Source organism: Cylas formicarius, unplaced genomic scaffold (genome assembly GCF_029955315.1).
Source record: "Cylas formicarius isolate icCylForm1 unplaced genomic scaffold, icCylForm1.1 PGA_scaffold_8__14_contigs__length_24414737, whole genome shotgun sequence".
NCBI classification, from domain to species: domain Eukaryota; kingdom Metazoa; phylum Arthropoda; class Insecta; order Coleoptera; family Brentidae; genus Cylas; species Cylas formicarius.
In genome coordinates this window covers 15,939,565-15,964,097 of record NW_026844361.1, presented here as the reverse complement: position 1 = coordinate 15,964,097, position 24,533 = coordinate 15,939,565, and the positions used below count along the sequence as shown (strand labels likewise).

Below are 24,533 nucleotides of genomic sequence, written 5' to 3'. Positions count from 1 at the left end.
ACCTATTTCTAATGATTTCTCAACCGTTTATTATTGTCGTAGATTATTGATATTTGTTATAGGTGTTTCATACACTAAAGACTTTGAGTGCCCCCAAAAAAAGAAGTCCATCGGACCACCGCCGCTGATGTTTTCCTTCAATTTTGGCATGTGGGTTTTCAAAGTTCCACTGATGCATATTTCGAAACTTTACAATTCCATCACGACTGAATGCGGGTAATTTTGATTTTTTTTTAAATTTGATTGCCTAAAATTACTTATTATTTATATTACGAAATTTTTCCTGAATAGCAAGTTTTCTTGTACTCATTGACAAGTCAGCTTCCACATTTTTTTTATTTATAGCTTGGTATCCCTTCATTCATATTACCAGGTTTGACTGTTGCCAAATTAGTACTTAAATTTCTGAGCAGTTGCTTTGATCATCAACCGTTTCAGAAATAATAAACAAATATCTAGTTATTGGGGCACATTTTACAGAGTCGTGTTTTCTGAAAGAGACCTTTTCGGTCACATATTTTTTAACCAAACCAACGTCGTCTTTTAATTATCTATTGAACCTAGAAATTAGCGGATCATTTTTTAGAACACCCTATACATTGCTTTATGGTAGCGGCTTCATCTTTCTGCCGGATCGGCAACTTGTTGCCCAATAGGTGATATCGGAGCGGGTGGGTCAAAGCAAGCTTTTCATTATTTTTTGTGGCTTTTAACCATCAAGTCGATTTATTTTTTACTAACTTTAACTAAATTTACGCATATTTTGGCTAAGCTTTTGGCCATCGTGTCCCACTTATAATGTTATATATAATAATTATAATTATTTATTAAAGTGTATTTAATAAACGTTACTGATTAGTGACTATTTTTCAATAGATGAAAAAATTTATTATTGGTATTTATCAGATTTTCGAAAGTTCTGGCTTTAGGCTAAATCCATAGAATTATCCAAAAAATAACATCTTCCATAAATTAATGATTATGATTCGGTTATAATAATATGGACAAGCTTTTTTTAGAATTCTTAAACCGTCCATTTTACCAAATGGCTAAAAATATACAAATAACCAGAATTTATAATTATAATAACAAAAAAAAAATATTGGTTAATTTTTGGAGGTGGGCCTCTTTGCCCCAGGGGGGCCGCGTTGCCCCACCCTCTCCTGCGTCTGATGGCGAATAAATTTTAAAAATTAAGTTTGAGTGAAACGAGTGAAATGAACTATTTCTTAAAGTTTAATAAACCTACCTATTGTATTGGTTACGTATCATACACACGGACTTGAATAACATTTATTTAACAATTCAAAAACAAATTAAAAAAAAAACATTTAGGTTATAGCGCGAGTCTGATCACGAGTAAAACAAATTGATAAGTCAGAAACAAAAGGAACGCGACAGTCGCGTAATGGAGGTATTTGAACAGCTTCAGGCGGCGTCTGCCAGCTTCCACGGTGTCGAGAGGATCCTTGAGTAGGTTCACTCTCGCTCCTATAACTCCGTCTGAAATGAACAATCACTTCAAGAAGCGAGCAACGCGCTTCGATTCGATTTTTACTTTCAAGCTCCTCTTCCCAGTTCACTGCGCTGGCGTCGAAGTTAAACATTTTGCGGTCTTCTACTGACATCTTGCCGAAAAGTTTTCGCACGTTGGTGTTTTTCCATTTCCATTCCCGCATCGCGAAATAGGATATTACTTCCACGAATGTCCCTATTTTTCGATATCCTTTCACGGCCCTGGGAGTAGACAAGCGTTAAAACCACTAAATCTAGATATTTTGGCTATCAAAGTATCAGGTATAATACGACCAAAAATATAGTGCCTCAACCGCAGATCTTGGCAGAACTGTGTTAAAATCCATCCCAACAGATGTTTATTCTGTACCTGTACTGTACCTGCCTTACATGTAAATTTGCAAATAATTATTTTGGTCTGTGTGCCTGTCGATTAACAATATTCTTCTTCTTACATTTTCGTGTCTTCTATATAGTTCTTCGATATCTAGACAACAACAGTCTTTTTTAAGACTGTAGATCATATTCGCTGTAGATAAAGGTACATCATATGAATACACATAAACATTTATTAGAATCTTACAATCAAACATTTTTTTATGGTTCCTGTTTTTAAACACTTTAAAATGTGGTGACCGTGGAATGAAGCAAATGTTAGAAGAAGACATGGAAAACAACGCAGAATTTTAAGACGAAGTGGAGGTGGTAGTCGAACCTAATGACAATTTAGAAGACGAACTACCTCAGCAACAAATTGTTTTGAATGTTTACAATTTTATTAGAAATTCAGAGGGGGAAGTAGGAGCAGCAATAAAAACAAGTGACATGACCAAAGTTCCGAAGTTAACTGTATGAAAAATTGTTGCAAATGGGATAATGGCAAATGGTACTTCACGAGTTTTTAAAGAGCAACAAGCAGATCTAACTAGACGTGCCGCTTTTACATGGAAAACGCATAATAATTCTTCATGCTGGGTCCAAAAATCATTTGACGGTGGATTACCTTATTATTAAACTTATTTTTGTAAGCCAAAAACGTCAAAGTTTTAAGTGTGGGTTACCATGAAAACATGATCGCTTAAATATTTGAGGACTGGTTTGAAAATAAAGTCTTGACAAAACTATCGTCAAATTATGTTGGATATTGCCTCGTATCATTCAGTCCAAATTAGAAAAATTCCAAATACTTCTTCAAATAAAGAAGAAATTAAAGAATTTCTGTACGAAAATTATTGATATTTTGAAGAGAGCTACACGAAAAATCAACTACTGGAATTATTAATCATAAAACATAGCACAACAAAATGTACATGAAATATTGAGATTACCCCCGTATCATTGTATATTTAACGCGATTGAGATTATTTGGTCTGAGTTGAAAGCGCATATAAGAAGGAATAACGCTGCACCAAAATTTAGTGATGGTACCATAAACGCAATTCCGCAAGGTGTAGCTAAAACATCAGTAAGGTGTAACAGTGAAAAACAACTAATAAAAGAAGAAAATATTTATCGAGAATAAATAATGATACTATGTAAAAATGTAATGAAATAGAACGTTACCTTGTTCTAATTTTTTTATGTACATGTTTCAAGAATGCTCGGCGAAAAAGATTGAAAACATACTTATATCCTGCCTATTAATGTGGGGTGTTCTATAAAGGGCTGCAGTTGTGGAGTAATAAACAGTAGGCAAAGTTAATCACGGGGTCGGTTGAAAAAGCACTATATTTCTGGTCCTAGTATATCAATCAAAACTAACTAAAGCTTAAAACGCGGACATACACGCTGCCACCTCCGGGGTCCCTCAAGGTTCCCATTTAGGGCCTTTATTGTTTGTAATTTACATTACGGATGCAGTAACATGTATCCAGCATAGTCAATTTTACACAAAGTTACTTCAACTTCCAGCTACGTAAAATACGGTTCCTATTCAATTCAACTACTCTGCAAAGAGTATAGTGGTATCCGAGGAGAAGGTAGTATTTCAATCTCCCATAAATACTATGATTTATTAATAGACAAGTAAAGCTTTTCAGCGCTTATTACGCGTATGTTCAAGATCGAATAAACATCTGTCGTTTAGAGCCCTAAGTATGACGTAATATCTAATAGTTAGATTTTCAAGGCAGGACTTTAAAATATCCCGAGTCACTGTTCCAAATAAGTTTTACCCAAATGTTAGTAGTGTGTTAAAAGTTATTGAAGGTTAAAATTGCGTTTATTCTTCATGACAATTTCTAAACCCTTTAAGCGGAGTTTGCCATGTTTTACATTATAAGTAGGACATTTAGGACAAATTGTGTCACTTATCCTGTGCATCAAATAGGTTTCGAAACCTTTGCTCTGTTCTACTTAGTTTATGGTCGATAGTTGTTAGTTTTTCTTTAAACAAAAAAACAAACATAAGGTCTTTGAATTTCCGGTGTAGGGCATACCGAATTAAATACTCTTAAAGCAAAGCTTCCCTTTTTAAAGGAGATAGACGAAAACTAATGTCAGTCTCTTGTTAGAGTTACACTTTGAATCAGTAGGCTGTGAACATTGTTAGTTGTTTGAATTGTGAATTTGGTTAGTTTTGCTTAGGATATTAGAGCGTATTTAAAAAAAACTTAACCAAAAAGTGCATGGTGGTTGAAAGAAAAATGTAACCGAGTACGCGTTTCGTGTTGAATCTTTGAAATTTATTTGAAAGATTAAACCGAAACCTAACCGAATTATAGCCAAAATCACAATTTCACAAGTAGAACTACCTCAACGCATTTGTTTTTTGTTTTACATTCGCATCTTCTTAAGCATACTTGTTCAAAGTTCAAGCTTCTATTATTTCGAAGGACTGCATCAAAACATAAAGTGTGCTATTTTTACGGGAATCTAAAAATATACGATACATATTACTTATACAATATTAGTTTTAAAAATTTTATATTTATACCATTAAATTCTGCTTATAAAGTTTAAATAGGGACAGTTTTGCAACTTAGGAATAAATGAATTGTCCCTATTTTAAAGAATTAATGCAAATAATTTCCTTAAAAAACATTTAAAACCTGCACGATTTGGCAACTGCGCGAAAGATTATATACTAGTATACTTACATTGGTTTTTTGCCGATCAGTAGCAAAACGATATCGACGAGATAGGCAGGCAAAGTGTGCAAAAAGAACACGCAAATCTTGTGGAAGTAGAGATTGCGTCTCAAATTGAAGACGCCGTAGTACCAGATGATTTTCGTTGAACCGTACTTGACCCCGTATTTAATCAAAAGCCTTTGGAACTCGCCTAAAACGAATTCAACATGTTTCCGTCGAAGCGAAATTTAATTACTTGTCACTTCGTAACTTTTGCAACTCCTCGATAGTGGTACGATTCTTGTTTCTTCCATTCACAGTTTACAAATAAATTCGTCTTTTTGTTAATTTCTTCATTTTCCTTCGAAGTATTGCAAATCGGAAGGTTTTGTAAATTCATGTTTATTTGCTATAACTATTCATTTTTTTTGTCTTGTAGGTAAATCCTAAGAATTTTTTTTAAATTATTTATGAAACAGTTTTAGATCTAAATGAACTGGCCAAAAAATCAACTAACCAAAACTAACCAGTATTTTTTTACTTTAAACTAGAAAACATAAAAAACGGTTCGAAAAATATTAATGATTATAATAGGCACGTTTATCTTTTTGAAAACCATTTTAATGTAGACATTTTATTTAAAAATTATTCAAAAATTCAAGAAACTTCAAAAACTACTTTCCAACTCATTTGAAGAAAAATAAATTGTCACCTAACCTCACTTTGGTTTGTTATTGTTGTTGTATGGTATTTTTTCATGTGGAGCACGATAAGGGAAACTATAAATGTTTGTCCAGGAAGAAATACAATATATTAAAATAATGTCTCCACGTACCTCATGACGTCATAACCAATGGAGTAGTGTTTTTGTATGACATCAAAATTAAATTGCGCTGTTTAGTATTAATTACGGAGTAAATATGTTTTTGTTTTTAGGAAAAATATTCTGTAGTGGAACTTATTATATTTTAGAATATAATAAAAATGTACATGGTGTGCCATTCATCTTGGGACTTGAAACTATGGGGGATGGAGCCAAAAGTTAAATGCAAAAGTTAATAGAGGTATTACAAACCTTTAATTTATTTGTCTGTCAACTGTCAGTTTCAGTCAAGCTCTGAAAAAGCCAACAGGATGATTGGCGAAACGTCAGCAATTTCGACTAAGCAGAACCGACGCACGAGGAATCCCGAAGTTTTGTAAAAAGCATACATTTACATAATCTTTGGATTTTCATCAGCCCATCGGCAAGATTATGGTCAACTATGAAATGGTAAATCATAATAGCAGCACTTTACCACTTGTTTTCTTCAAACGGCGTCATAGCCACCTTACAATAACTGAACTTATATGGCACCAGCATATTATTTATGATAGACAAATGTTGAAAAGGAAATATTTCAAAAAGTAAAAATATTAGGCGCCTTAATTTTTAATACTAAATATGACAAGATTATAAAAATAAGTAGTTTCAATTTAAAAAAAAAATTGTGGCAGTTTTTTAATTTTGTTTTTGATCTTATTTTTCGCGTACCCTGTATTAATATGTATCGAAATTTCTTATGACATCCGTTATTCGAGTCCTTTGTCTACAACAAAACTTTCTCAAGTAAACAATAAATGCTTCCGAAGAAAAGTTCAAAATGTGAAAAACGGCTATACTTAGATATAGGATATTATACACAAAATATCCCTAGAATTTTGAATATATATTCAAAAATGAAGTAAATACCAGCTGTTACATTTAATATAAAAAAGTTGTTATTCGGCCACGAAAAATTAAACAGCATTAGAATAAATTAAAGGTTTGTGATAACTCGATTAATTTTATATTTAACTTTTGGCCCATAAACGGCCCACCCTATACAAGAGTCCTGTTCCTTGTACATCAAAATAACATCTTTTTCATTAACAAAAATGGGGTCAACGAATAACGGTATTCTTTGGTTCTTACCCCATGTCACCGGATTGTCAGCAGACGAGATACAATTATAAATCATCAAATCCTTTTCCTTGGTATCCGACGGAGAATGTTGCAGGCTGAAATGAGTGTCGCGTATTTGAACGTTTGAGCTCTTGTCTTGAAATTTACCTTGGATCGCCAATATCCCAACCCGCTGCTAGGATTTGATTTGCTACGAGGTCAGCCGGAATGAGGTCGGCGATATTGTCCTTGTCTCCTTGCATGGTCCTTATAACGCCCACACCTACCCCCAAAGCGACCCCTGTGGCACCGTAGATGTTGTCAGTCCAACCGGGTACCGGTTCTTTGAAAGTTGAAAGTACTGAAACCGATCGACTGTTGAATTGGAGTTGGCTGATGTGCCATATGTTCACCTATGGACGGCCGTACTATGGCAATCGGCAGCAAGTCTCGATTGGTTAGTATTAGTTCTTCGGCTATCGCTTTGGTGAATACGTAGGTGTTGGGAATGTCGCCCAATAGTCTAGAAGTACGAGAAAATAAGTGCTATACTGCCCAAGCCATTTATTTGGGCTAAAAAATAAGCCAATTAAAACTACTATAAACAACAATAGATAATGGATTCCGCGTCTCTCTATGACACCATGTCCTGATTTAATTGTTTTGAGTATGCAACTACTTTGGAAACTGCCTAATAGTATATTATATGTAAGGAGAATGTACTTGCATCATATAAAGGTTCAAGTATGTAATTCACAACGCAGCTCTACAATTAAAGATTTTTTTTGTTGCCCTGGATATCTGTGAAAATTTTTATGTTTTCAAGTGCCCAGATTACGAATATATATGAATATTCTGCACAACTTTTTCGAGCATACAAACATCACGTGATCCCTATTCTTAGCGATCCCCACCCTTTGGTCCACAGAACAGCTGAGATCTCAGTACGAAGTACCTACACGTGAATCTAAATAAGTTCTTATCAGTTAATATTTCGTTTCAATTGCTGAATATAAATTTGTTTGGTCTTTTAAAATGTGAGTTCGTCAAGAAGAAATTGTAAATATAGTACTAATTTGTTTTGTTATATTTGCGGTGTTTATTTAACAAAAAAACAACAACGAAACAGACTTTGTTAAGGAGGTTTACACTGAATATTTCGGTTTTAAAATTGTCAAACTAGAAAAACCATGGGTTCCTCATAAAGTTTGTAAGTTATGCGTTGAGTCTTTAGGGTTATGGAAAAAAGGAAAACGTTCTGGATTCGACTTTGATGTTCCGATGGTCTGGATGGAGCTTGCAAATCATTTCGATGATTGTTACTTATGCGTTGTAGATGCTAAAGGTTTCAATCGCAATCAAACCTGGAGATTTACAGTCTAAAAAATGTCTTATACTACACAGTGACAATCTCAATCAACAAGGATGTTATCAAATTCACAGAAATCGGGACCGTCTACAGGTGGAAGTGAATGAGAAGGTGAAACATCTACGCCCAAGTTATTTTCTCAAAAGGAACTCAGTTACTTAATACGTGATCTCTATTTATCAAAACAAGGATCAGAATTATTAGCTTCAAGATTGAAAGAAAAAAATTTATTGGCCCCAACAGTGACAATTACGACATACAGGACGCGAGAAAAAGAGTTATTGCTATTTTTTAGTGAAGATAAGGTCTGGTGTACTGTAATGATATGGCGAAGCTACTATTAGACATGGGTTTAACAGCATACAAACCTACTGAATGGCGATTTTTCATTGATAGTTCTAAAAGAAGTTTGAAATGCGTTTTACTGCACGATGGTAATAAATTTGCATCTATTGCAATTTACCCATTCAACAAAACTCAAAGAGGAGGATGAAAATGCAAAATTAGTTTTAGAAAAAATTAAATACTGGGAACATCAATGGCCGATTTGTGTAGATTTGAACATGGTTAATTTTCTACTCGGCCAAGAGAGAGGATACACGAAATGCCCGTGCTTTATTTATATGTGGGGCAGTAGAGCAAAGCAACATCATTGGAATCAAGATGTGTGGCCTGTGAGAAATTATTTAACTGTCGGTAAAACCAATGTAATAAGAGAGCCATTGGTAAGCAGAGACAAAATCATACTCCCACCCTTACATATTAAGTTAGGAATGATCAAGCAATTTGTTAGATCATTAGACAAGGACGGAAACTGTTTTAATTACATTTGTAGAAAATTTCCTAAGCTCAGTATGGAAAATTTGAAAGGTGATGGTCCTCAAATACGGCAAATGATGAAAGACTCACATTTTATCAAAGTTATGACTGTTCGTGGAAGTAAAGCTTGGGAAAGTTTTGTATTGGTAGTCGAAAATTTCATAGGTAATCATAAAGCACCAAATAATGAAGAAATTTTACAAAATATGCAGACAAATTTTCAAATTCTTGGAGCAAATATGAGTATCAAGTTACGCTATCTTCGCAATCATCCAGATAAATTCCCGGATAATTCAGCGAATTATCTAAAAGGATCTAAAAGTGATGGAAGAACGGTATCAGGGTCGCTGGGATTGTCACATGATGGCAGAGTACTGCTAGTCTTTAAAAAGAGATTGTCCAAAGAAGAATTATAAAAGAAAAGCTAATAAAAGGCGTTTTATGGAAATATAGTATAAGTTTTTATCATTTTATTCTCTATTTACTTCAATGTTTGTTAATCTTTCAAAATAAAACTAATATTTTCAACATTTATGTCATTTTAACAAAATGGAGAGCAATTCTTACAAAATCATTGATAGTTTCATGAATTGTGAGCAACAATATATATTTAAAATTAGTCTCATATCCAGGGCAACAAAACCACTGTATACCAATGTAATCAACCCCATATATGATACTTAATCTTTTTCCACAAAAAGTTTGTTTGATTGTTCTATGTGTTATGCTTAAATGGGAAAACACATATTCTTTGTACGTACTGTGGAGTGACGGCGTCCAGCATATCGTCATCCAATGCATCCACGACCGTCATAAGACTTTTGCCTGTGAGCCTCACCTGGTGGACCTCCTCGTGTATCTCTTTGCGGGTACAGTGTGCAAAAGCCGTCGACACGTGCACAAAACTCTGTAACCAATTGCGAGACGAGTGCACATATTGTTGAAATAAAGTTATTTTGAAACTAGCATCCCGTACCTTCAAATGTTTCATCTGTTTAGCTATTTTCATCAAGTCGCCCGTAGCTCGTACGTTGATATTCGTAGCGTCACGCAGTTTCGCGTTGAAATTGGTCGTAGCGGCTACGTGAAAAATGCAGTTTACTTCGTTTTGAATGCGCTGAATATCTGGCGGACTCAGGCCCAAGTTTGGCAGTGCCAAATCGCCTGCGATTGGCTGAATTTTGTCCATGTAGTCGGGCGACTCTTTGGCAACCTTGGAGAAGAGCTACGACCGAGAAACAATCAACAATACAATAAATATTTAGCAAATCTATTTAAGAGAGGTTTGCGAGAATTTTAAAAATATTCCAGAAAAACAATTTGCGTTACATTTTCCATTTCAACCTAATTAAGTACACTATTAATTGCAAAAAATCGTCTTTGAAGTAGACCCCCCTCCCTTCTCTTACAAATGTTTTCACGGTATTTACGGACACCGTGTACCGGAAAAGGAAAAAAATCAGTCGATTAGCAATTAAACGTAATTTTTAGTAATTTAAACGTAATAATTTAACGTAATTTTAAAAAGACGCAACATTATTTTTGGTTTTCCGATGCTAGATAGTTGCGTCGGTTTGAAATGTCCTTAAACTTAGATGCGTCTTTGAAACGTTTGTTACAAGACAAAGCACTGCGAATGAATCACTTTAATTATCGTCCATCGCTGCCCAGCCAAGGAAATCCGCTATAATTTATGTAAAACAAAGAAGAAGATGGAATTTTCACCGGTGCTGTTGTTTACATTGCGACAAAATTGAAATGTTTAGTCAACTTTTACGCGTAAAGAACTGTGGAATAGTTAATTAAGAGTTTTGCGTGCAATATGTGTTTATTTATAGCACAATCAAATGCCTTTTGCAATTAGCAACTTGCACTAGAAAAAGTTAATTCTCTGGATCGTAAGATAGAAAGAAGACCATATTTACCTCCTTGCTGAACTCTTTGGCTATTCTTTCCCTCTCCTCTTTGTCCCGTTTTGGCCTGACTAGCACGTAGATCGTCGTCAGATCGGAACATGATCTCAAGAGTTTCTCGACCACGAGTTTGCCTATAAACCCCAAAGCTCCAGTTATGAAGATGGTCTGGCCCGAGTAATATTTTTGAATCGGCGTCCTTTCTTCAACGTCCGTCATACTCGTGGCAGCCATTATCTGGGAAATTGTTAATTATGCTTTAAAGAGTATAAAATGTTTTGTCTACAAACTAAAGTCGATTTATTTAATTTAAAATCTAATTTTTTTAGATTGATTATTAATATAAAACATTTACGGCTATTGTTGGAGTTCCCAAACACTTCTTCTTGGAAAGTAATCATTACGTGGCCTTAATAAGCCTTTAATATATCATTAACTTTCTACATACCAACTAATGAAGCTTGATGCCCTTATATTTAAGTTTTTCCAATTAAATGGCGATTAACATTAACGACAAACAGCTAACGAGTGATCGCGGCGACTGGTAACAATAATTTTCCTCACGAAATCCCGTTGAAAAGTAAATTTCAGTTGCAAGGAACAAGGTGCGCCAATTTTGAAAATTGTTTTTGATTATATGTTTGATTAAATTGGCAATTGAACGCAAATTAATAATGTAACAAAACGTTCCCGAGGTAAACGCGTCGTGAAATATACCAAAGCAGGATTTTTATTTATTTAGATATAATTTATAAATAAAATATAATAAAACAATATTATAATAATAAATAAAAATTGATAAATAGCGAAAATTAACTTCGGCCTTTTAGCAGGATATGTAGTATTCGAGAATTCGAAGATTTTAGGAATAGGTCAATGTCGTAGCAAGGTAGTGAATAATATAATAAATTAATTTGTATTTTAAATATAGCGGAGTCATCGTAGGTGTTGCACAACAAATGTTTGCAAGAAATACGAAAATGCTGATTAATTATTTAACAGGTATTTGAAACAACATTTTCTGGCATTTTTTTTGTGTTTTTCGTTTATTATCGTATTTTTCTACTTCATTTATACAACTGCTTAGACTTGTGTTTAATAAAAATCATAATTTTAAACAAAAAAGATAGGTAAATGCGTAAATTTAGTGTAGCATCTATTTGCACAAATAAATGTAAAGGGAGATTCCGCTAAGCTATATAAAACTCTACAATTACCGAAATCACGACTTAACAATGGAACCCAAAAATTAAGACACAAACTGAGATTAAGGACAAAAAACACCTTTATGAGTTAAATTTTGAAAGAATTTTATGAGAAACCTAGCCAGAAGATAGCGTTTTCTGAGAAATTCGATAGAACAATAAATAATTCTATGATTTGATAGAGGATAAGAAATGCTTTTAAATAATGTTCATATGATGCATTTTCCATCGTTATTAGGATCACAAAAACAAGATTTGATTTTTTTACAGTAGGTTATAGCTCCCAACAGATATTTGACAGCATGGTAACCAACCGAATCTACAACAGACGAAGTACACATTACTGATCAACACAATGTCTCACTATATATATTACTGTCAACCATATCAATTAATCAATAACATATTGAAATAAAGAAAAGAAAGTTGACCTAACTTTGGCTTATTTGTCCCAAGTTATCCCAAATTAGTTAATTGACATTTTTTAAGTTATCGACTTTTAAATTTTGTATAAAAAATCTATTTATTATTAGTTCAGTATCAAGGCATTTGTCAATAAGGACATTTCTTTTTCAAAGCCATGGTTTATAGGAATACAGTGTCAAATTTTTTAATTTAAATGAACCGTCACAAATGTTTTTTCGAATGTCTGTTGAGAGCGGTCATGGTCATGGTATACTGTCAAAAAAATTAATTTTATTTTTGCGGCACTAAGAATCATAACTAATGTGATTTGATGCATCATTTGAAGTGTTTTTATGCTCTATCTGAAAATATTCAATATGCCACCCCTAAAAAAAATTCTATGGCGTACGTCGAAAAAAAAAAAGAAATCTTTATTTATATCATCATAATCTTCTAAAAATATGTTCTAATAATGTTTCAATCCCAATATCATATTTGGCGTATCTGTGAAATCTTTGTCATCAATTCATAACCATGTATCTAGTTTTGTTAGAGTTTAAATAATAAACAAACATTTTTAAAATATATACTTCTTAACTGTGTGAAATTTTATAACTTAATTCTCATTAGAAGACCAACAATTTTCAATACATAATTTTTTACGTATTGCGAAAAGCCTCTTAATTCTTGGTTAAAAGGATATCTATCCAGTTGGTATAAAGTGGTGAGACAATGTGCTTCCTATTTAATTATAAATTCATATTACTGCGATTGTGAGCTCTTGTAATGATTCTCTTTATATATTCGCATATGTACACTTACGTAAAAAATATACGATCAAAATTATTAGCAGTTAAAAATTAGGAAACGATATTTTGAAAAAAATTTCATAAGAATTATTTTATAATTTTAGTTAATTCTTTTTCCTATTATGTCTACTTTACAACAACAATTCTTCCATATATCTACTGGATATACAGAGCGCTGTTGAAAAAAATGTTGACATGGATATTTAGGTTTCTATTTAAATGTAACATTTTGACGATACTATTTTTTCTAAGTATCCTGTGTTTTTTTGAAAATATACCTAAGAAAACTAGTTATCACTGTTTATAAGGAAAGTGGCGCAAAATAGACGAAAATTGGAGGGAGTTATTTTGGATTAACACAAGCCATAGAAACATAAAATGTATAATGTCACAGTTTTTTGACAACTAAATTTTATGAGGAAAACAGGAACCTTTTTTATTGCCCTGTTCATAAAAAATTAAATTAAAGCTTCGTATTTGAAATAGCTCTGAGATCTCAATAAAATTATCGAAAAAACTTAGGGGGTGTTAGATTTATATCAAAATTATATAGATATACAGAATGTTTCAAAATTTGCAAAAACCCAGATGGAAATCGCAGATCATCAATTTTTTCTTTAAAGGCCTATGTAAATGTTTCACATAACTAAAAAATATTTTTTTAAAACCGCGAAATCTGTGAAATATTTGTAAAATCTGCGGCTGCGTGAAATCTACCAATTTTGGATAGCGATTTGCCCCTCGGATATCTCCATGTTATCCCATCCTTATATTGGTCACACTGTATAAATGTTTCCCATTTTGCATGCTAAATTGTTAATTTCAGTTCTATCATTCCCCAACCATAATTTTTTAAAATTTCTTCGTTTGTTTTTGCGACTTGCTGAACTGCTTAGATAAAAGAGCACATTTTTTGCTAAAGGTAAATATAGTTCCTATTTATATAAAAATATAAAACTAAAATAGTACATACCTTCTCTAGATTTAAGTTGAAAAGAGATAATCCGCAAATAACCAGTTCCAACTAGCGAAAAACACAACAATTGAAAATAAAACTTCGATGCTTTTTATTTAAAGAATCACTTACCCACACAAATTACGATATAATAATTAAACAATGAGAGTGTCGAGTGCACAACGAACCAAGTTTGCCGCCGTTTCAATTTTAACCAAGCCCGACCAATGGGTATGTGTTGCAAGCGAATGTAAACAAAATGACGACCATTCAATGTTACCGTAAAATATATTGCTGCGGTGTTAGAATTTTAGAGGTTTTAATTACACGTACTACGGCGTTTCGCCCGTGGCATTCCGAATTTTCAAGAACCCGTTGAAACCAGTACCGCTTTGGTGAAGGACCTCTAAACTTGGTAAACTCTTTAACAATTAGAATTAAATTACTTATAAAATAAACTACGAGGTAACCACAAGCGAGCATAACAAAAAGCACTGCGTAGTAGTTGTACTGTAACATCTTCAACCGTCGTCGACCTCTTTCCAACATGTCCATCGGATCGTCCATTAGATAAATTCTACCTCCTATTGCCAAATCTGAAAATAGATCATTCGTGGTGATGTTTGTAGTAAAAACTAGTAGCAATTTACTTTCGAACATATCATCCCAATCGATGAAGCTTACATCGAAATTGAAAATTATTTTGTCGGATGCGGACATTTTCCTGTAGACTTTACTCACGTTGCCGTTATCCCAGGTCCATTCCCGATTGAGAACGAACGAGTAATGATTCAATACAGCCCTGGCTCTTCGGTGTACTCCCACAAAGCTGGAAAAAATCAACACCCAAGTCATGCATTTTCGCAAAAACTAAAGAAATGCTTCCAAGCAATAACATTGTCATAAAATTTCATTCATTTCAGGATGCTCTCAGAAAAATTTTCTTCCAGGCTGAGAGAAATACATAATTTCCCGAAAATTGTTTGTCTGGTTCTGTTTTTTACGTGGGATCCAGTAGCGTAATCAAATTTCCTCTGGGACTCGCGAATTTTGATTTGTACCTACAAGAAATTTACATTTTTTAATATAATGTATACATATATACACATATACCTAAAATGCAAAGCATGTATCTCTAATTTATAATTTTTTATTTATAGGTCATGGAAAATATTTTTTTTCAAATTCTCACAATTCTTTTATTCTGGGTTAACATGAGTCATAGCAGAAGAAAGCACAAAAAAATCAAAATAATAATTACAAAATATCACACTAAATTATATTACGAAAATGGGAACCTTTTTTCCTTCGCCTACTAATTAAATCTTGGTTTTTGTATTTGAAATGGCTTCTACATGTTACATATTTTTAAACGCCTCCTAGCAGTTATGAAAAAAATAGGTGGTGTTAAAAGAACATTACTTTATATGTACATCAAAATTTAAATCAAAACGAAAGTGACTACGCCACTGGATACTATGGAAAATACCCTATCCAGATTAGTTCTCATCCTTTCGAGTCTAAAAATGCAATATTTACAAAATCATCCTGTACCTAAAAATCCAAGATAAGCTGCGTATTTCCATTTCATTTCATAAAAGGCAGGCTTGGATCACACCCTCAACACGCTAGATTTATTAATAAAAGAGGTACGCCACAAAACCATCGAAAGTGAGACACACTGTACAGAGCGTGCGGCATTTGCAAAAGAAACTGACAATTTACTATTTCACTTTGTAATATAAATCCTGTATTTAAATGTAAATAGAAATAGACTGTTTCGGGAAATACGATTTTTATATTTGAAGTTTTCGTCTCTCATACAGGGTGCTTCAAACTTTCCAAAAATCCAAATTTTCATATTTTTCATCCCACGACATAATTTTGAAGTTATATGGCAAAACAGGCAATGTGTATATTTTAAAAGCATTCTATATACATTGTACGTGCAAAAAATAACCTTCTTTCATGTAGTATTTGGGAAAAAAATTCAAAGCAATCAATTTGTAAAAAACTGTTAAGGCAAAACTTCACCTTTAACTATTCAAGTTGTTTTTAATTAAATTTTTATTAGCGCTTAAAAACTTACGTGGCTTTTTCGTCTTTTAACGTTAATATCCAATCTAAAGCGTAAGCTGACACCGAGTGCAAAACGAAATCTAGAACGGTATAGAGCAGCCAATGACGTGTCATAATACACGCTGGTCCATACCATGTCATTTTGACGGACGCATGCTTAGCACTTTTTTCTTTCAGAAGCGCTGTATATTTCCCTGTAGATAAATAATGGAGTTCACGAAGATGTTAAGCAATTGTAGTAAATTGTAAAGATCCAGAAAAAAATAAATCCACTACTTAACAATATTTTAAGTTGGTATATAAGAGTGATTTCGAAAATTTGCAAATTTTAATTTTTGAGTGTATTGGGTATACCAGATTGAATAATAAATTAATAAAATTACCAACAAATAACACTTAAATTAACACTAATTTCCATTAATTACTGCTCCCATGACCATCTTGCTTCTACTAAATAAATAACGATAGATAGTAAAGAACCTTTAATTTGAGGTACATTTCTATGAAAATGACCGAAATAGCACCAATAAGAATGAAAATAATATAAATTCCGACACTTGAAAAACAGAGTGCAATCGAAACAAAACCGACGTCATTTCTTACTTGCAATATATCTTGTTTAGAAATAATCAGTTGTATAAATTCTGAAGAACTTTGGGATGTGATAATATGCATATTTTAATCTACACAAATCTTTAGTCAAATTTGACAACAACTTAACCTCAAATATGAGTAGGATCAAGAGTAAGACAACATAAAGTTAACAGCCAATATCCTTGCCAAAATGTAACTTAAACCAAATTTCTAAGTTCTTAAGTGTTTTAAACTACTTATTAACCAATTACAACCAAAATTTCCTTAAATCACCTTATTTTCTCACTATAATTCCATTAATGACCAATGTTTATCATTAGTTATCGGCTATTTCCACACATTTCTCCTAAAATTTTCTCAATGACTTTTTGCCCATATTAAACAAACTAAATTCATGTTTAACACCCGCTTTATTTTCTGGGAAATTAATACCAATTTAATCTACGCTTTCACTAGCTTTTGAATGAAATTTAAGAAAGTGCTGTCTAGCTTACTCAACTCAGGTGATTGAGTTGTCGTTAGAAGACACGAAATTGTAAACAATATGATAACTTTGTTGTATATCTCCAGAATTTGAGACTTTACTCAGATCCCAAGCGACTGCGAGTATTGGCCACCATATCGACTGGAACTATGTCTCCCTTTTTATTTCCATCGGCGTGCAGGCATCGGATATTTCCCGACTCGAGTTGAATTGTTACATCTATCGTTCCGAACATAGTATCGGCCCACCCATTCAAGGGCTCCATGTACGTAGCGAGCACTGAGAAGTGAATCTAATAAATCGCAAACTATGGAAGGCTACAGTAACGTTGTTTGAGGAGGTGCACGAACGTTGTCTGTATCTTAAACACTCGATTTCAAAGAAAATACTTCAAATGCACCTATAGAAATTATCAAATTTGTGGTTATTACTATGTAGCACTTCACTTAAGAAATACAAATAAAACAAAAAGAAAAATCAAGTTAATTCGTTAATAAAAAATGCGGATGTGGTGATACGCCAGAAGTTTCCCACAGGGTCAGATTCAATCTATCTAATTAGTGTACGCTTCAATCTTGTATAATATATTATATTATATTATATTTTTATTGATATTATTTTTTATTTCATTGTACCATTCGAACAAGCTCAAAACAAATCAAGACTGAATATCTGCAAGCTCAATTTTAATGCAAGAACGGAGGGATTTTGGAAAAGGTAAATAAAATTATTGAAGAAGTGGTCAGAGACTCGGAGGACCTCGAGAGAATTCACAACAATTAACAAACAAACAAAAAAAATAGAAAAACAAACCTCGTCAATGAGCGAAATCTATCACAAGCTCTTATCTGTTACAAAGATAAACTAAGACAGAAGGTAAAAGCTAAGGGAGTCCTCATCAGGAAAAAGAAAAATTCAAAATAAACAGTTTACCAATAACCAGAGGAATTTCTATCGCGCTCTGGACAACCAGCAGAATGAGCTCCAGACAGAACTGGGAAAAAACCTGGGAAGAGTCAACCACATTTAATGCGAAAGCTCACATGCTATGCCTGAATTGACAATAACAGCTGAAGACATCCATAATAAGACCAGATCTCTATCTGCTTGGAAAGCACTGCGGCCTGATGGCATTCAGAACTTCTGCAAAGAACAACCTTTAATCGATTCAGTAATCCTCAAACAGGGCCAAGTGAAACGTAGAAATCTCAGCCTCTGTTACATCGATTACAGCAAAGCGTTTGGCTTGAACCCACATGACTGGTTAAAGAAAACCTTGGAAATATATTAAATACACCCTGCGATACGACAGTTACTAACCACTTTGATGACTCGCTGGCGGACCCAACTACACCTAGACAGCGACAAATTGGGAGAAATTTACATTGGCAAAGGCATTTTCCAAAGGGACAAGCTCAATCCACTTTGGTTTATCATCTCCCTTAACTCACTGTCAACACTGCTTAACTCAGAACCGAGCGGCTATCGACTTAATATTTGAAGGGGACTCCGAGTCTCGCACTTAATGTTTATGAACGACATTAAAGTGTACGCCGAAAACCCAAAACAAAACAACAAAAACAACGAAAACTTTTAGCTGTGATGTTGGGATGTCGTTGTGTCTAGAGAAATGCAGTACAATACAAATCGTGAAGTAAGGTCGAGAGATGGAGGAAATTCAATCTTTGGACGAAGAAGCGGTCAATCGATCACACTGCCCTTAAAACGAATTTAAAGAAAAATATAGAAAGAGATTAACCAAACTGCTTGACACATTTTTAAACTCGGGGAACCAGACAACCGCTGTAAATACATGGGCAATACCGGTTCTTACATACTCCTTTGAAATCATCCTCCATGAGCTAGACAGATTGACTCGAAGGGCCATCACTAAGTTTAGAGCTCACCATCTCCGAGCAGCGGTCGAGAGAATCTATTTAAGCAGAAAAGAAGGTGGACGAGGCCTCATCGACATCTATAGCTATGGCGTGACCAAGGAGAACAAATGAGAATCTACTTCCAGGAATCAAACTTTCAACTTCTTAAAGCAATTGTCGCTCTAAATCTAAGAAACCATCCAGAAACTTAAAGGCAACCAGGGGTGAGTAGGACTGAATCATGGCAAGAGAAAGCATTGCACTTACTTGGTTCAAAAAGGCCAACTGTATAAAGAAACCGAAGTGGCCATCCAAGATCGTACTATAAAAACCAGATCATATGAAAAAAATTGTCTAAAGAAAAGCGTGGTGGACATATGCCGAAAGTGTGGTAAGCCTGGAGAAACAATTGAACATATCACGGCGGACTGCCCAGCGCTATCTAATACGGCATACCTTGGCCGCCACAACCAAGTTGCTAAAAATGTCAAAGCAAAAAAAATATGGTCTCCTCTATAACCCCCCGCCCTATTATCATTACTTACCAGAACCTGTACTGGAATTCAACACCCACCTACTCTATTGGTACCCGCCGATAACCACCGATAGAACTGTGGATTTCAACCGATTTGACATCGTGAATATTTATTATAGATACGGCGTGCCCACTTAGTGAAAACGTTTCTAAAACGGAGGTCGAAAAAATTATAATGTATGAGAACCTGACAAGAGAGATCAAAAATGTCTGGAAACTCAAAAAAGTAGAGATAGTCCCCATAATAATTTCATCAAACGGAGTCTTTATGATGCACCTAAAGAAAAATATCGATAAATAAAACTTACCAAAACGATCGTACGAAATTAGGCAAAAATAAGTAATTCTTGAGACATGCCATATAACGCGCAAGTTTCTGAATGGGGCAGAACTATGAAAAGAAAAAAAAAGGTTCCAGTGAAAAAGAATTAAATATCTCTCCACCAGAACAAGCCTAGCAAGAACATGAAGAAAACACCAAAGAAGTTATTGGATAGGTGAAAGTTCCAGCTTCAGTTGAGGAAAATAATAATAATAATGACAATCACTAATAATAATATCTTATTTTCAAAGACACCTCTACAGGCTACTGTAACACTGTTTACAAATCTTCTGGATTCCTCCAGCATCGGTTGTTGTTGAGTGCTGCTTTTAAGAATTATGTATTCAAGCACATTATTAGTAATGAATGTTAACAGTTTTAATGCATTTGCAAAAGTTGTTCACCCAAATATTTTATTTGGTAGAAGTAATTAATTATTGCTTTAAGCGTGGGCCAAAATGAAATTTTCCAAATGTCTCCCGGGCCGGAGGACTATACCGCGTATGCTTTGCACAAGCGGATGTTTTGGATGGAGTTTTTTCCTTGCCCATTTTTTTTTTATGACAAAAACACTAAGTATCATTTTAATATGAATAAAATATGTCACGTAATTTTTAAAGAAATATTATTATAAATAAATAGCTATTAGATAAACCAGTCAATGAAAGATTTTATTTTGTTACTTATTTATGTCTTAACGATACAAATTATTTTATATTGACACATAGTTATTACAATTTAACATTTATATTGCATTTCGTAAATATAATAGTAAATAGAATTCAAAAAAGAAAAGAAAAACATCAAACGTTAAAATAAATATTTAAAGTTAATGCGAAACGTGAAATCTCGAATGTTCATCTGACATTATTTCTTCAAAATTGGGTTCCAAATCACTTGTAGCAATCCTTAATACCGAGTGTAGATTTTCGTCAGTAATTTGTGATCGACACTTATTTTTCGTGGAAACCATTAAAGAAAAAGTTCTTTCACAAATATATGTCGAATCAAATAAAACAAGGTATTTTTGAACATAGTTCAAAAAATGTTTGAAATGTTCGTTATTCAAAGCGCCATAGAAAGCACTTAATTCGTTTGAGTGAAAATTTTCTTTTAGTAAATTATTTGATTGTAAGTCAATTAGTTCTAGTTGAATTTCAACAGGAGCTTCTTGCACATCGAAATTGAAAGGTTGGCTAATTAATGATAAAGGTTTTTCAATAGCTTTGAAATCTTGAAATCTTCTTTGGAATTCAGAATGCAGGTCTTGTGTTATTGCACTATATTTAAAAAAATCTGTATTTTTCAATGATTCTCGCCGTGCTTGCAATGAGGGGAAATGATTTAATAATTTATTATTAAAGTTTTCAGCAAATAAATTGAGTTTTGTCATAAATACTTTGACGTTTGAGTGCATATTCAAAGCAAATTGGTTTTTCCCTTGTAGATTTATATTTAGTTCATTCAAATATTTTACGATATCTACTGAAAACGAGAAATCGTTTAGCCAAGCCTTATTTTGCAATTCAGGAAAATCGTGTAGTTTTTCTTTTATCGACAAGAAGGATACTATTTCATCAAGCAAATATTGAAATCTGTCCAAAACTTTACCAATGCTACGCCATCTCACTTCAGTGTAATAAGGAATTTCGTAGAAGTCACTTTCAATATCTTTCAAAAATTCAACAAACTGTCGATGATTTACGGCACGTCCTCGGATAAAATTCACAACTTTGGTCACAACAGTAACGACGTGATTCAATTTCAAAACTTTTCTGCATAGCACTTCTTGATGAATAATGCAATGCAAAAATAATATATCTTGTTCTGGTTGTAACTCTTTTACTTACGAATTCGTTTAAGTAAGCCAACATTTTTCCCTGTTAAACTAGGACAACCATCCGTAGTGACGCTTACTATTTTATTCCAAGTTAAACTTACTTTAACTAAACACTCTTCAACAGCGAGAAAGAAGTCTTCACCAGTAGTTGTATCTTTCATTGGATGCACACTAAGAAGTTCCTCGCTAATTTCACATTTCTTGTTAATGCCGCGAATAAATATTAATAATTGACTTGTATCAGTAATATCGCAGCACTCATCTAAAGCCAGAGAACAATAGGTAAAATCGGCAATTTTTGTTCTTAGCTGGTCAAGTAAGTTTCCTGAAATATTTTCAATGCGTCGTACTATTGTTCTTCTCGAAAAGCTTACATTTTCAAAAATATGTTTCTTTTCAGGACAACATATCTCCAACACTTGTACCATGCATTGTTTAACAAATTCTGCTTCAGAAAACGGCTTACAGAACTTAGCAATTTCGTGTGCGACAACATAACTTGCTTTTGTGGTAGATTTCTCTATATTACTTTGTTTGGTTAAAATATTTTGTTGCTTATTCAAGTTTTTTGCTAAGTTTTCTGCTACAGTTTGAAGTTCTTTTAAAGAAAGTGATGCATATTTTGGATGTTTTGTTGTAAAGTGCTTGTTTAAATTGTATTCTTCGAACACAGCAATTGTTTCCTGACAAACTAAACAAATTGCTTTCTTATTAATATTTGTAAAAAGATATTTTACCCTCCAAGCTTCATTGAAGTTTCTGCATTCCAAATCAACTTTTCTTTTTGTAGATTGACCCATTTTACAAAGGTCTACAAATAAATAATTTAATTAATACAATAAAATAAAACCAATGTTTTAAAATTTTACTTACAAAAAGTCCACTTTTTCAATTTATATTTGCAAACTAATATTAGTCTCGAACAAAAAAGAGTATGCGACCAGTGCTAAATCAAAATTAACAATACGCGTGGTGCGACCTGTCGTCCCTCGAAAAGTGAGAGGAGTGCAGCATATGCCGTCCACACATGCATTTCGAACCTAGCGCGATCTCCTTTGTGTTCGACGAAAAAACAGTCCTGAGTCCTGAGTCCTGAGAGCGATCGTCGCGAGCGACCCGCACGAGAATCGCACGAGGATTGTTTCAAGCTCGCGACATCGTCCACACTAGTGTAGTCAGCCGACCGCCCATTTTATTACGCCTATTATATATACAGTACGCACACTAATAATGTTGATGTCAACAAAATCTCATAAAAGAGTTTAAAAAAATTTGCGTGCGGAATTTTTCAACGGGCCCGATAAAATTAGCAAAAGGGCCGGCTTTTGCCCACCCTTGCTTTATTGGATTTAAAACATTCACGCAGATAAGAAATTTATTGTGGGTTGTGGAAAATTGCAACCAGAGTAACCCTCCCAGCAAACAATACCAGATACTTTGAAGAAAAACCAAAAAACCTCGAACAAGCCAATTTCCACGATAACTTGCTATACCATACCATACTTATTCCACCTTAAAATCTGGACAATCCCAATTTGAGATTATTTTTGACAACATATTGTAAATTCAAAATACCTTCAAAGTCTCCGATAGGGACTCTTAAGAAGAAAAAGTCCACCCCTAATTTCCTGATTTTCGTCAGTGCATTTAACAAAACGCTGGGAGCCAAACTATGTTCCTGAAACAATTAAAATCCTTAAAAAAAAAGGTAGATTCAGTGAAACAAAACTACACCTTCAGAACATTTAGATAGGACAGCATTTTTTTTTACTTAGAATATTGGGGCAAGCTGGATAATAGCATGTAAATGAAATACGCATATGTCACACACAACGTTATCGCAGAAAGTGAACTTACTTGGTTGGCATTCTGGGTCAGTTGCCTCTGCTCCTGCAAAATGGCAATTTCCTTTTGCAAATCCTCTATATGCGACTCTAATTTTAATAATTTATTGTTATATTCGGTTTGCGTGGAACTGGATTCCTCTATGGTCTCTAAAAAGTTATGCGATATAAATTTCGGTATGTACTAACTTAATAATGTACCATGTACTAGTGTTTGCCAATTTGCTATCTCTTCTTCCGCTTTCCTTTTCTCTACAAAATTTGATTCGACTGTTATACGGTTCACCACTAATTGGCTTTTAACATCATCGAGTTCATTCTTAAGCTGTTTCACTTGTTCGCTAAGTGAAAAGTTTTCTTCACTTTTCCTATATACTACAACTATACTTAAAAGTGAAAATTATTTTTACCTTGGTGATTGATGAAACAAACTGACTCAATGAGTACGGCAGATCCTATTTAATTGAATCCAAGCAATTGGGGAAAACAACCGATTTGTTCAAAAAACATGGTTTAGGCTGCAGCAAATGTCAAAACATTTTATTGTAACCTATTTCATGTTACTCATTTAACTTATGGTATGTATAAGAGACCAGTTTCCATTGGTAAATGATTTAATTAATCAAGCAACAAAAGTCTTTCCACATTTTCAACTTTATAGGGAAAATTGTCCAAATACTCAATTAAACGCTGCTATATTTTATGCCGACAACTTTGAAATAGTTCAAACACTTATCGAAGATATAAACGATAAAAACTCTTGTTGCTAATTCAACAGTCAAAGAAAATTTGATATTTTTAAAAACAGTTTTTATAGGCAAATTCACTAATTTTGAAAAAGACACAAATTTCTTTTGGGAAGTTTTAAAAAACATGTAGTTGTCAATTTTTTTTATAACCATAACTGGTTTTGCGTCGTATTAATCGTGGTATATATTTTTTTAATCATCGCAAATAATTTTTTTATGCTTTG

General features: G+C 33.6%; 1 protein-coding gene and 1 long non-coding RNA gene across 4 annotated transcripts; both read right to left on the bottom strand.

Annotated features, from left to right (window-relative positions):
- Positions 1-1,184: 1,184 nt before the first annotated feature.
- LOC132706238 (fatty acyl-CoA reductase wat-like) lies at positions 1,185-14,210 on the bottom strand. Of its 3 annotated transcripts, XM_060677452.1 has the most exons (11): positions 14,118-14,210; positions 14,004-14,054; positions 10,624-10,848; positions 9,675-9,923; positions 9,460-9,605; positions 6,924-7,033; positions 6,679-6,871; positions 6,541-6,626; positions 4,614-4,797; positions 1,559-1,737; positions 1,185-1,503 (listed from the first exon to the last, which is right to left on the bottom strand). In XM_060677452.1, exons 3-11 carry the CDS (start codon positions 10,843-10,845, stop codon positions 1,337-1,339), a joined length of 1,536 nt encoding a protein of 511 aa, XP_060533435.1. In that variant the 5' UTR covers positions 10,846-10,848; positions 14,004-14,054; positions 14,118-14,210; the 3' UTR covers positions 1,185-1,336. The 3 variants fall into 3 exon arrangements, with proteins under 3 accessions (XP_060533435.1, XP_060533436.1, XP_060533433.1); XM_060677453.1 differs by lacking the exons at positions 14,004-14,054; positions 14,118-14,210 and adding an exon at positions 10,967-11,037; XM_060677450.1 differs by lacking the exons at positions 14,004-14,054; positions 14,118-14,210 and adding an exon at positions 11,060-11,209 and having other exon boundaries at positions 1,203-1,503.
- A 6,632-nt stretch (positions 14,211-20,842) lies between these two features.
- LOC132706239 (uncharacterized) lies at positions 20,843-24,127 on the bottom strand. The gene is made up of 3 exons (XR_009619571.1): positions 23,762-24,127; positions 23,574-23,710; positions 20,843-23,394 (listed from the first exon to the last, which is right to left on the bottom strand). It is a non-coding gene; the product is annotated as an uncharacterized LOC132706239 (long non-coding RNA).
- Between the last annotated feature and the right edge of the window lie 406 nt (positions 24,128-24,533).

Coding starts and splice junctions, on each gene's coding strand:
- LOC132706238 (XM_060677452.1), bottom strand. CDS start 10,845: ATGGCTGCCACGAGTATGACGGACGTTGAAGAAAGGACGCCGATTCAA. Junction 7,034..9,459: donor CTGGACGCCGTCACTCCACA/GTACGTACAAAG, acceptor TCGTACTTCTAG/ACTATTGGGCGACATTCCCA. Junction 4,798..6,540: donor TGACAATCCGGTGACATGGG/GTAAGAACCAAA, acceptor AATTCGTTTTAG/GCGAGTTCCAAAGGCTTTTG.